General features: G+C 49.8%; 1 protein-coding gene across 2 annotated transcripts in view; it reads left to right on the top strand.

Moving 5' to 3' along the window:
- The first annotated feature begins 11,526 nt into the window (after positions 1-11,526).
- The window catches only part of SLIT1 (slit guidance ligand 1), a 167,474-nt gene continuing 166,140 nt past the window's right edge, over positions 11,527-12,860 (top strand). The window contains exon 1 of one of the 2 annotated variants that reach the window (XM_025983279.2): positions 11,527-11,593. In XM_025983279.2, coding sequence (XP_025839064.1) covers positions 11,559-11,593 — 35 coding nt within the window. In that variant the 5' untranslated portion in view covers positions 11,527-11,558. Of the gene's footprint in view, positions 11,594-11,618; positions 12,104-12,860 lie in introns of those variants that run through there. The other variant, XM_072739663.1, reaches the window with a different exon arrangement.

Raw genomic sequence — 12,860 nt, 5'->3', positions numbered from 1 at the left:
TAAACTACAAAAGTATAGTAATAAAAACAGTAGGTACTAGTACAAAAATAGACAGACCAACAGAACAGAATAGAAAGCTGAGATATAAACTCACATTGATATGGTCAATCAACCTGTGACAAAGGGGACAAGAATAGGGATCCCTGGGTGGCGCAGCGGTTTGGCGCCTGCCTTTGGCCCAGGGCGTGATCCTGGAGACCCGGGATCGAATCCCATGTCCCATGTCCCATGTCCCATGTCGGGCTCCCTGCATGGAGCCTGCTTCTCCCTCTGCCTGTGTCTCTGCCTCTCTCTCTCTCTCTCTGTGACTATCATGAATAAATAAATAAAATCTTTAAAAAAAAAGAAAGGGGGACAAGAATATGCAATGGGAAAAAGATAATCTCTTCAAAAAGTGGTTCCGGGGAAAGCTGGACAGCTACATGCAAAAGAATGAAACTGGACCAGTTTTTAACACTATATACAAAAATAAACGGAAAATGGGGGCACTTGAGTGGCTTAGTTGGTTAAGCATCCAATTCATGATTTTGGCTTAGGTCATGATCTCAGGGTTGTGAGATGGAGCCCTAAGTCAGGCTCCACACTGAGTGAGAAATCTGTTTAGGATTCCTCTCTCTCCCTTTCCCTCTCCCCCTCCCTTCTACCTGCTTGCTCCCTCTCTCAAATAAATAAGTAAATAAATAAGTAAATAAAGTTCAAAATGGATTAAAGACCTGTATAAAACTAAAGAAAAACATAAGCAGTAAACTCAGACATCAGCCTTAGCAATATCTTTCTGGATCTGTCTCCCCCAGACAAGGGAAGCAAAAGCAAAACTAAATAGTTGAGATTACATCAAACTGAAAAGCTTTTTTTTTTTTTTTTTTTTTTTAATTTATTTATGATAGTCACAGAGAGAGAGAGAGAGAGGCAGAGACACATGCAGAGGAAGAAGCAGGCTCCATGCACCAGGAGCCCTATGTGGGATTCGATCCCGGGTCTCCAGGATCACGCCCTGGGCCAAAGGCAGGCGCCAAACTGCTGCGCCACCCAGGGATCCCCTGAAAAGCTTTTTGCGTAACAAAGGAAAATATCAGCAAAATGAAATGGCAACCTACTGAATGGGAGAAGATATTTGCAAATGGTATCTGATAAGGGGTTGATATCCAAAGAATATAAAGAAATCATATAACTCAACACCAAAAGAGTAAGTGATCTGATTTAAAAAATGGGCAGAGGACCTCAATAGACATTTTCCCAAAGAAGACATACAGATTTCCTACAGATACATGAAAACATACCCAATATTACTAATCATCAGGAAAATGCAAATCAAAACCACAGTGAGCTATCCCCTCACACCAGTCAGAATGGCTAGTACCAAAAAGAAAACAATAAGTGTTGGTGATGATGTGGAGAAAAAAGAACCCATATGCACTGTTGGTAGGAATGGAAACTAGTGCAATTACTGTGAAAAACAGGATGGCATTTCCTCAAAAAATTAAAGCTAGAAATACCACACTGTCCAGTAATTCCACTTCTGAGTATTTACCAAAGAAAGCAAACAAACAAAAAAACAAATTCAAAAAGATATATTCATCCCTATGTTTATTGCAGCATTATTTATAATAACCAAGGTATGGAAGCAATCCAAGTGTCCATCAGTAGATGAGTAAAGAAGATGCCATCTATACATATGTTTGTATATATGTACATATATGGAATGGAGTATTATTCGGCCACAAAAGCAAATGAAATCTTGCTGTTTGTGGCAAGATGGATGGACCAAGAGGGTATTATGCTAAATGAAATAAATCAGACAGAGAAAGACAAATACCATATGATTTCACTTATATGTGGAATCTAAAAAACAAAACAAATGAACAGATAAACAGAAACAGATTCATAAATACAGAGAACAAACTGGTGGTTGCCAGAGGGGAATGGGTGAAATAAGTGAAGGGAATTAAGAGGTACAAACTTCTAGTTATAAAACAGGGATACCTGGGTGGCTTAGTGGTTGAGTGTCTGCCTTTGGCTCAGGTCATGATCCTGGGGTCCTGGGATTGAGTCCCACATCAGGGGAGCCTGCTTCTCCCTCTGCTTATGTCTCTTCCTCTCTCTGTGTGTCTCTCATGAATAAATAAATAAAATCTTAAAAAAATAAGACAAATCATGAGGATGAAAAGTGCAGTATGGGGAATATAGTCAATAATATTACCATATATACCAATTATACCATAATTACCAATACTACCAAAATATAGTCAATAATATCACCATGACTTTGTATGGTGATAGGCAACTACACTTATCATGGTGATCATTTAGTAATGTTTATAATTGTGCTCGCTTCGGCAGCACATATAGTAATGTTTATAATTGTCAAATCACTCAGCTGTACATCTGAAACTAAAATGATATTATGTCAACTATATTTCAATTTAAAAAAGGCTCAAGGGACACCTGGGGGGCTCAGCAGTTGAACATCTGCCTTCGGCTCAAGGCATGATCCTGGGTCCTGGGATTGAGTTCTGCATTGGGCTCCCTCCTGGGAGCCTGCTTCTCTCTCTGCCTGTGTCTCTGCCTCTCTCTGTGTCTCTCATGAATAAGTAAATAAAATCTTAAAAAAAATAAAAATAAATTTAAAGGCTAAAAAAATTAGATTTACATTAAATTCATTTGATGTTTCCAAGCTATAACCTGCTGAACTTGGGTATTTTGCTGGTTTAGAAGAACTCTCACATTTGAGGTTAGGAGATCCTTGTACCTTCCAATGGCAAATAAATTTTTGAGGATATCGGGTCTTTGTATGGGTCATTCGCCAAGCAGACTCAGAGGGCATTCATTTGTAAGAGCTAAGGAAAAAGGAGAGGAGGGAATCCTCCAAAATTATTTATCAAAAGAAATGTTCTCTAGATAGACTTTTCTCTAAGCTGTCATTATTACCAGTTTGGCTTAAAAAAAAATGAACACACTTCCCACGGGTCAGCACAGCATAGGTGCTTTCATTCATACTTTTCATTCAGTTCCACTCCCATTCCAGGAGGTAGATCTTATCCCCATGTTACATCTTGCCTCTGCCACTCAAATGTTGTGTGACCTTCGGCAAGTTCCCAAACCTGTCTGTGCTTCCACCTTCTGGTCTGTAAAAAGTACCTACCTTATAAGTTTTTGGGAAGACTAAATGATTTATTATGTAAAACTCTTGGAATAGTAGAATGTATAGGCACAATGGAAGTTTTTGGTTAGCTGTTAACAAATGACACCTCTGAAACTTGGGAGGTAATAATGAGCTCCCTGATGACAATTTCTTTCATCTTCTTGGATTTTGCAGAGAATAGTTAGAGACTACCTCCCCCTTTTCATGTCTTGATTTGGGTGCAGGATGTGCTTCCAAGCAGGGCCTTTGCTCTCCCATATGCCACAGGAGGCAGAAGATCTGAATCAGAGGATGAGTAGAACAGAGAAATGGATCATGTCTCACTTCTCAGCTTAAACCCCCCAGATGGCTTCCCATTCCCCTTGGGATCTGGCCTAACTCCTCAACAGCCTTTCAAGATCTGCCCCTCCTGGACCACCACTCCAGTCTCATCTCCAACCTGGAAAGCTACTTCCAGTTCTGCCAAAGGCCCTGTGCCTATTTTTGCCTCTGGATCTTATCTTACCCTGTTCCCTCTGTCTGGAACACTCTTCTCTCATTTTTGCTCAATCGACTAATTCCTAATCACCCTTCAGGTCTTAGCTTATACTCATTCCTGGAAGCCTTCCCTGGTTCTATGGCCTAGCTGCCCATCCTGTGGGCTCCCCTGGCCCCATGCTACTCTGTAAATGGTACTTACATATGTGATATGGTGGATGCTCTGCTGCAAGGCCCAGATCTACCTTCAGGAATGAAGGACTTAACCCAGCTGCTGGCAAAGTAGCCTTAGGACAGCCCTCAGCTGTCAGCCCTGTCTGAGGGTTGCCCTTATGTGAAAAACTGCCTCACACAAGGTGACACCTCCCTTTAGGAGCAGCCTTGGTCCAGTGACTGGTCAATGCCATGGGATAAAGGCCTAGCATTCTTGCCACAAGTTGGGACAGTGACAAAGTATCCTCTCTTCAGAATTCTCTGTGGAGTTTTACGATCCACTGAAATGGTATTGCGATCAGCATTGCCTCTGTGCAGTCTTGCCCTGTTCCTCCATCAACCTTTATCTCGACAGTATCCCTAATAAATGCTCTGTAGGCTCTTCTTCATCCCAGAGGCTCTTCCCAGAGAACCCAACCTATGTCCTATGGTGACTGTTCCCATCCATCCAGTGGCTCGTGAATGCCTCCAGAATGACATCCAAGGGTCTCAGCCTGGCTTCCAGGTCCCACAGCATTCAGCTCTCTCCCCAGCAGCCTGACTCACTGCTCTCTGGGGAATTCTCTTTCTAGCCAAACGTGACTCTTCATTGCCCTGAATTTGACAGGAGACCTGCCTTTTTTGCATCTTTATTCTCAAGATGCATCTCTGCTGAATGAGCCCCCGTGTTTCAGTAAAAAATATTTATTCAGCATTTTCTATGTTCCAGGCCCTAAACCAGGCATTAGGGAACAAGATTGATGGGAACCTGCCCTTGTGAGCTCCAGCCTAGGAGGGAGAATAAACATTCTCTCTATCTCTTATATATAACAAGTCATTATCAAAGACAGTATCAGTGCTCTGAAGGGGGCACAGGGAGCCAGGAGATTGCATGACTGTGGAGGGGGCAGACTCAACCCAGGGTCAGGGAAGGCTTCCCTGAGTAGGGGCTCTTTAGGATGAGGATGACTAAGCCAGGTTGAGAATGGCAGAAATAGCATGCTGGCATAGGGACTGTCCTGAGCATGGAGCGTGAGGTGCTTTATGAACTGAGAGAAGCCCTGTGTGGCTGAGACTCTTTCCTCTCTGGCCAACTTCATGGTACTTGTCAGAGTCAAGTGACTGTTTGCTTTGCTGTACCTTCCTAGCATGCTGGGAATGTTTAAAGGGTACAGAGTGTTGCTAAAAATCTTTTACAAACTTCTGTTTCTGTGCAGGATGGAGTAATGGGCCAAATTTACCCTTCCGCCTTAAACAACTGAAAAAAACAAACAAAAAAATGAAACAACTATTTTCAGAAATTGGACAACGGGTAATGTGGGATGATAACTCCTCTGAGAGGGAAAATAAGTATGGTGAATGTAATAATTGCCCTGGCTTATAAGCTAGAGAGAGAGTTTACAGGCCAAAGAGCAAGAGGGGCACCCAATGATAACCCAGCATGAAGCTGAGTTGTGGAGTTGAAGCTGAGAGTTCAGGAGGCCAAGGTGGCTAGAGTTCTCAGGGAGATGGGAGAGGAAATTGCTGCAGAGAGAGAGCAGACAGGGATTTGCAGATGGTTCCTCCCTGTGATCCATCCCACTCCCAGTCTTCAGCTGAGCACCAATTACAGCATGCTAGCATGCTGTAAACTATCTGTAGCTGGGGAAAGTTCCAACCAAATGGAATGGGCAAAACAATTCTTGGAGCTCCTACAGAGTCAGTGTCTGCACTGGCTAGAGTGGAAGCTTCTGAATTCATAGGCATTAGGTAGAATATTCAGAAGGGTATATCCTCAGTAGTGGGAAATTGGTCAGAGACTAAAGGTTCCTCTGGTCTTAAGAAAGCTTAAAAGTAAGCCTTGAAAGGATCAAATATTTCCCAATAACTTGACTCTGTTCTAGACCCAAGATTATTTTTTAAAATACGAGAATATCCAGGACACAATAAGATAAAATCCACAACATCCGGCATCCAATCTACAACTAACAGGATACAAAGTAGTAGGAAAATGTGACCCAAAATGAAGAAAAGAAGAAAACAATAAAAACTGACCCAGAAATGATGCAGATAATAGAATTCACAGACATAGTTATTACAATTATATTCCATATGCGTGAGAAGGCAAGGAAACATAAACACATAAAGAAGATAGATGGAAGAGAAAAAAAAACACCCAAATAGACCTTCTAGAGATGAAGACCATGATGTCTCAGATAGAACTGTGCTGGATGGGCTTAACAGCAGATTAGTCACTGCAGAAGAAAAGATAATGAATGTGAAAACACAGTAGAAACGCACCAAGATGAAACACACAAAGAAGACTAAAAAAAAAAAAAAAAAAGAAAAAGAAAACATCAATAAGCTTTGGAACAACTTCAAGATATGTGTAAGTGGGGTCCCCAGGGGAGAGGATAGAGAGGAAGGGATTAAAAAAAAGTTTGAAGAAATAATGATTGAAAGCATCACATCTGATGAAAACCATGAGCAAAATACAAGAAGCCCAATGAACCCCGAGCAAAATATCTCTTATATTCCAATAGTCAGCATGCAATCAATGTTTGATGAATAAATGAACAAATTGCTGCCTACACAGACTCTCCCTCTTGCTTTCTCCCTTTGTTTCCTTTCCTTTCTCCTCTCCCCTCTTTGCTTCTCTCTTGCTTCTTATCTGTCAGAGTCATCCTGCATGCATATGGTAGCCTCTACAAAAGCCACTGATCTTAAGTCTGGGAGCTTGTTTCTGCTTTAGGCTTTGTCATTGAAAGCCACAGCAGTCCAGCCAGCCTCCTTCGAATTTGAGTACATTAAGGGGTTTAGAGATTAAAGCTAAAATATCCTGAGCCCAGCTGACACTACTTCCCCAGGACCTCTGGTTTTTCAGTCCCTGTGGGGGTTGCAGGGGCAGGAGGAGTGCCCAGTGTGGACCGATTGCTGTGTTCCCTCCAGGTGTATGGCCCAGCAGAGCAAGATCCACCTCATTCATGGCTCACCTCTGCAATTCCTTTGCTATGTGAGATTAGGCTGCTTGCTTTACTTCCCTGGGCTGCCAACTGTACACAACTGTACATGGTGATTGGATTTGAGAATTTCTTTATCCCCTTCCAGCTCTGACATCTTGTGATAGAAGCTTCGATGCACCAGTGTCACATGGCTCTGTCCCCTCCCCTCCAGTCCCCTGTGGCTTTTTCTTTGATGTGTCTCATCCTTGCTAAGAGTGTGTGGAAACTGGAGAGGAGGAGCAGACAGGCCTCAGACCCTTTGTCCTTGCTGGTCCCTTTCCTTGAGTGGTTCCCAGAGTTTTTAGATCCAAGTTCAAACTCATTAACCCTGAATGAGGCACACCAGGCCTCCATTCTAGAGCATGATCTCTGGAGCCACATTTGTCAGAATCATACTGCCTCACTCCCCAGTGTGCTAATAGTGCTTATAGTGAAGATTCTTTCTTTTTTTCTTTTTCTTTTTAAAAAGATTTTATTTATTCACAACAGACAGGCAGAAACACAGGCAGAGGGGGAAACAGATACCCTGCGGGAAGCCTGATGCGGGACCATCCCTGGACCCCAAGATCACCACTTGAGCTGAAGGCAGACACTCAACTACTGAGCCACCCAGGCGTCCCAACAGTGAAGATTCTGATTAAGAAGGTCTAGGTGGGTCCTGGGAATTGGCATTTATAATAAGCATCCAAGGGGATTTAAAAATGTATTGGTGCGGGCAGCCCCAGTGGCCCAGTGGTTTAGCGCCGCCTTCAGACCCAGGATCGAGTCCTGTATCGGGCTCCCTGCGTGGAGCCTGCTTCTCCCTCTGCCTCTGTCTCTGCCTCTCTCTCTCTCTGTCATGAATAAATAAATAAAATCTTAAAAAAAAATGTATTGGTGGTAAAAAAAAAATGCATTGGTGGTGATGGAGAGGTTAAGGCATACTATACAGGTTTTAAAAAAATCCTGGGTAGCCCAGGTGGCTCAGCGGTTTAGTGCTGCCTTCAGCCTAGGGTGTATCCTGGAGACCCAAGATCGAGTCTCACGTCGGGCTCCCTGCATGGAGCCTGCTTCTCCCTCTGCCTGTGTCTCTGCCTCTCTCTCTCTCCCTCTCTGTGTCTGTCATGAATAAATAAAAAATAAAATATTAAAAAAAATCCTAACAATGGAAGCATATGCTGAGACTGTCCCCCTGCCATTATCCAGGCCCTTCCCTGGGAATGACCACTGTCACCGGTTCCAGGGATAATGTATTGCAGGTACATACATATATGGGCTTGTGTTTTAGCACAGCGACAGATGAGGGAATTCTACAAGCCCAGTAAAGCCAGAATAGCTGCAGGAGGGCATCTGGGATGCTTCCTCTCCCCCTAACCCAACTCTCTGACCTCTGCCTGCACTTCCTACTTGAACCCCTGCCACATTCCAGCTTTGCTGAACTTGGATCAGCTCAGCCACTGAGAATACCCACTGTGGGCCTTACCTCTGCACTTCTCTTTGCCCAGGAAAGCTTTTCTTCCTCTTCTACTGCCCAGCCAATGCCTATTTATCCTTCAAGATTCAGCGCAAGTGCTTCCTCTTCTAGGGAGCTTTCTGCTACCCTGAGCCCCACATTCTGGGTTCTCTGAAGTTCCACACTCCCTGTTACTAGACTCATCATGCAGCGTGGGCTTTCGTCTTTCTGCTCCCCTTGGACTGTGAGCTCAGTGCAGGCCAGGGCAGTTCTTATTCCCTGTTGGATTGCCAAGTCCCAGTTCCCTGTCCACAGATACTTCAGAAGTGGTGTTTAACAAATGCCCAGGCAAATGCCCAGGCACTTCTTTGTCTCATTCTTGCCTTTTGCAGGCCAGAAATCCAAAGCACAGTGCTCCACAACTTCCCCCAGGCTCTCTGCTTCTCGGTGGGCAGCTGGAGGTGGAGCAGAGGGCGCTGAGCAGAAAGCTGGAAGAAGGCACTCCCCAAAGCCTCCCCTAGTCCCAGGCAGGAGGTGGTCCTCAACTCCTGAGCAGGCTGAGGGACTGGAGAAAATTCACACCACTGGGATGGGGACACCCAGTTCCAAGTGGAGCCCTCCGCGACCCCCACCCCCCCCCCCCCCGCCCCAGCATGTTGCCCTGATGGTGGCCAGTGGGCTTTGACAGAGCATTCCTGGCAGAAGCAATGTGACAGGGCTGCCTCCTCCCCACCCCTGCAGAGGGAGCAGGTGGCCCTGCTGTTGGGAGGGGGTAGGGAGATCCAACAGAGGGAGGGGCCTGGGAGAGGAAACTGAACCAGCAAGACAGTGTGGGGGTGGAGGGTGAGCTGCTGGCCAGGCGGTTGTTTCAGGAGTAAATGTGCTAGGAACGCTAATGAGCTGCGTTCATTCATGGCTAGCTGCCTCCCAAATTGGGGAGCCAGCCAGGTTCTGGGGTGGAGGAACTGGGGATAGGAGCCAAGTTGGGGAGCTGCCTGGCTGCTGGGGCAGGGCCTCCCATGACTAGGCTGTTGGGGGGGGAGTCTTTGTCCTGGGTCTGAGGGGTCCTTCCTTCCTCTCTTCTCCTTTATAGGAAAGGGCAGGCTTTGCCAGGGGGGTGATAATTTGGGATTCACTGTCCAGGCTAGTCTAGAAGCTTCCAGGGCACTGGCTGGCTCTTGGGAGACACAGGCAGGGCTGATCTTGCAGCCCCCTGCCCTCTCCTATCCCTCCTTCCACCACTTCACCAGAACATTCTGAAGCCCCAGGGCATGTAGCCCGGTTAATCAACACTCTCCCTCTTCCCCACATGGGTCCTGGCTTCCGAGGAGCCCTCTGAGGTCTGAGGAGGCACCGCTGGAGCCGAAGGCTGGAAACTGGGCATCTTCGGCACTCTGAGTGCAGCCTGTGATGGGCCTACTAAGTGCCAGGTGCTGGGGTAAGTGCCAGAGTGAGGGAATGAGTAAGCCCCGGGGGAAGAGGCAGGCTCTGCCCCCCAGAGGAGTGTCAGGGAAGGAGCCACATGTGTAAACAGCTCCAGCCAAGAGGGGATAAACAAAGCAGCAGGCTCAGAGAAATGAGGATTTAACTCTGCCTCAGGCAGCTGGGGAGGCCCTTGAGGAGAGGGTGGCTGAGTACCCCACCAAGAAGCAGGAGAAATTTGTGAGGGAAAGGAGTGAGGAGGCCCTCAGAGGCTGAGGAGCTCTGGCTTGTTCCTGGGAAGCTTCTCTAAGATCACACCCCCTGGGGATCCGTGAGAAGGCCCCCGTCCCCCTGAGTTGTCATTGAATTGATGCTGAAGAACCCATGGCCTTGGATGGAGGTCAGGACAGGAGTGTGTAAAAACTTGTAAAAGAACTGTCAAAAGCCCATAACACCAGCCATATTTGTTGTGACATGCTGGCCACAGTTCTGTCTGTACTATGTACGGCAGTAGAAATACTGTAAAATCATCACGATGGAAAAGGAAAACAAAGAAAACCCCTGCATCTTGGATACCTGGTAGATAAGGCTTTAATCTTGTGGCGATTCTCCGCGTCCCACCAGCGCCCTCTGACAGCTGTATCCCTGCTGTGCCGATCCCTGGCATCTCTTGGACCAGTTACCTCTCTTTCTGGTTCCTCCCAAGGGGAAACCCAGGGAGCCAACTCCTGGGAAGGGAGGTGCTTCTTGAGCTTTCTTGAGCTGCTCAGCCATTTTTTCTTGTCAGCCTTCCTGTGGGTGGCCTGGAATCAGGGGGACAGATGGACAGAGGATGTCTGGGTCCTAGACGGCACAAGCGAACCATGGCTGTTCTTGGTTTTGGGGAGGTCCTTCATCTTTTCTGGGCTGGAGGCTCGTTCTCTCCCTATCGATGTCCTGTTCACACACATATCTACACCTGCCTTAGAGTAAGAAAAGTCACTGCCTGAAGGAGGCTAAAAGTTTGGAGTCTGACAATGGTGTCCCGTGGAGCTTCTCCCCCAAGCAGGCCACCCAGCCTTCTTCCAGCCCTCCTGCAGTCCCTGATGGCAGGACTGAATACTCGTTTTCATCTGCCAGAAACGGAAGAATGCTGCTGTGAGAGGAAGAAGATATTTGCTGGATTTCCGAACATCCCCCCCCCCCTCCCCGCCCCTTGATACTCTGCAACCCCCACCCTCCCACCTGGGAAGCCAGGGTAGCCCAATGCGCAGAAATAACATCTCCCCGGGGTGCCAGCGTCCAAATCAGAGTCATTTTCATCTGGGTGCAGCTAGCTTCGGTCTTCTCATCGGACAAGTGGGGCTGCTGTCATCTTGGTGGAGGGGGGCGAGAAGACAGTACTTGGCTTAGCGCTTTTGTGCATTCCCTCCCCCCACCGCCAGGCTCCGTCCCTCCAAGTCCCAGGCTAAGTAAGGTAGGTGGCTTAGAGACCCAGGGCAAGGGGTAAAGTCTGGGAGGCCTGGCAAGCATTTCTGCCGTCGGGGAAAGCTTATCTATGGCCCCGGGACGGGCTGCGGGCGGCCGGATAAGCTCTCCCTCCGCACTCTGGCCCAGCCGCCCAGGCTGCGCGTGCTGGGTGCGTGCGTCTAGGTGTGCACACACTCGCGGGGTGTGTGTGCGTGTGTGTGTGCGTGTGCGTGTGCGCGCCTGCAGCTGGCCAGGGCCAACGGCCCTGAGCAGGTCCGGCGGGGGCCTTCCTCTCATCCCCGCCCCCTCCCCCGCAGCCCCTCGACGGCCCGCGGCGCCCCGAAGGTTCCACCTCTGAAACCGTACGCTGCTCGCCGCAGCCGCCGGCGGTCGTCGGGAGGCGGGGGCGGGGTGTCGGGGGAGGGCGGGGAGGAGTCTGGCCCTGGCGTGCGCCTTCCGATTGATGGATGACTGCTGGGCGAGAGCGAGCGTGCGGGGGTGAGTGTGTGGTTGTGCGTGTGTGCGCGGGGTGCGTGCGCGCGCGGGGCCTGCCCATTTTCCTCCTCGCAGCAGTCGGTGGGGAGCTGGAGGGAGGGAGAGCGGGAGACGCCGCCGGCGAGAAGCCGAGGAGGAGCCGAGCGCCCTCCGCCAAGGCGCCCTCGCGCGGTCCGCACAGGGCGCCGTCGCCTGGAGAGCAGGGTGCCTCCGGCCGCTGAGGGCGGCGCGGCCCGGGCTGCACCTGGAGGCCCCCGGGCGGGGATGGTAAGCGGCTGCCGCCGGCCGGCGCACGAGCGGACGCGGCGAGGGCACCATGGCGCTGACGGCCCGGAGGGGGCCCCCGGCGCGGCTCGTCCGGCCCGAGCTCTGGCTGCTGCTGTGGGCGGCCGCGTGGCGCCTGGGTGCCGCGGCGTGCCCCGCGCTCTGCACCTGCACGGGCGCCACGGTGGACTGCCACGGCGCGGGGCTGCAGGCCGTCCCGAAGAACATCCCGCGGAGCACCGAGCGCCTGTGAGTACGGCCCCAGCCGCGCAGCCGCCGCGCCGTGGCGCTCCCCCCGACGCCGCGGGGCTGGGGCGGGGGCGGCCCGGGCCGGTGCCTGCGGGGCCCTTCCCGACCGGGCCGGCGCGTCGCTCTTTCCCGTCCCCGGGATTCAGAGGGCCCCGGCGGGGCTGCCAGCTGCACCCTCACACCTGCACCCTGTGCTCGGCTCGGGCGGGCCCTCCCCGCCGCGCCAGCACTTTATTCCCCGGGGTGCCCGGGGATTGGTGCCAGGGAGCCTTCCTGGCCCCCGGGGGGAGCTCCTCACGCTGCCGGGCGCCGCATCTCCTTTCGGGCACGTGGGGCTTGGGCTGTGTTCGGAGCATCCAGCGCGGCCCGGCGCGGAGGGCTAGCAGGCAGGGGATGGGCAGCAAGATGGGATGGAGTTGAAGTTTCCAGCCTTCCCCGTCCTCGCCATTGTTTGCCCCAGAGCCTTAAGAATTCTTCTCTTGCAGGTGTCAGGCACTGGTCCCCCACCTCACATCCAGCCAGCCCCAACCCAGACAGACAATGGGACCTGAGGGGTTTGGGCTTGGGGTCTGGGGTTTGTGACATCGACACCCGGAAAGGGGTAGGTGTGAGTTGGTCTGGGAGCCCTGTGAATCATGCCGGGAGATCAGGAGCCTGCAGTGGAGACACTGACCATGAAAAGTCATTTAAAAAAACCCCATTTCTCTTCCCCTGTCTCTTACTTCTAAATTCTTGAGGAAACTCAGCCCTTTCTAGA

This window comes from Vulpes vulpes, chromosome 15 (assembly GCF_048418805.1).
Source record: "Vulpes vulpes isolate BD-2025 chromosome 15, VulVul3, whole genome shotgun sequence".
NCBI lineage: Eukaryota > Metazoa > Chordata > Mammalia > Carnivora > Canidae > Vulpes > Vulpes vulpes.
This window is presented reverse-complemented; position numbering and strand designations above follow the sequence as displayed.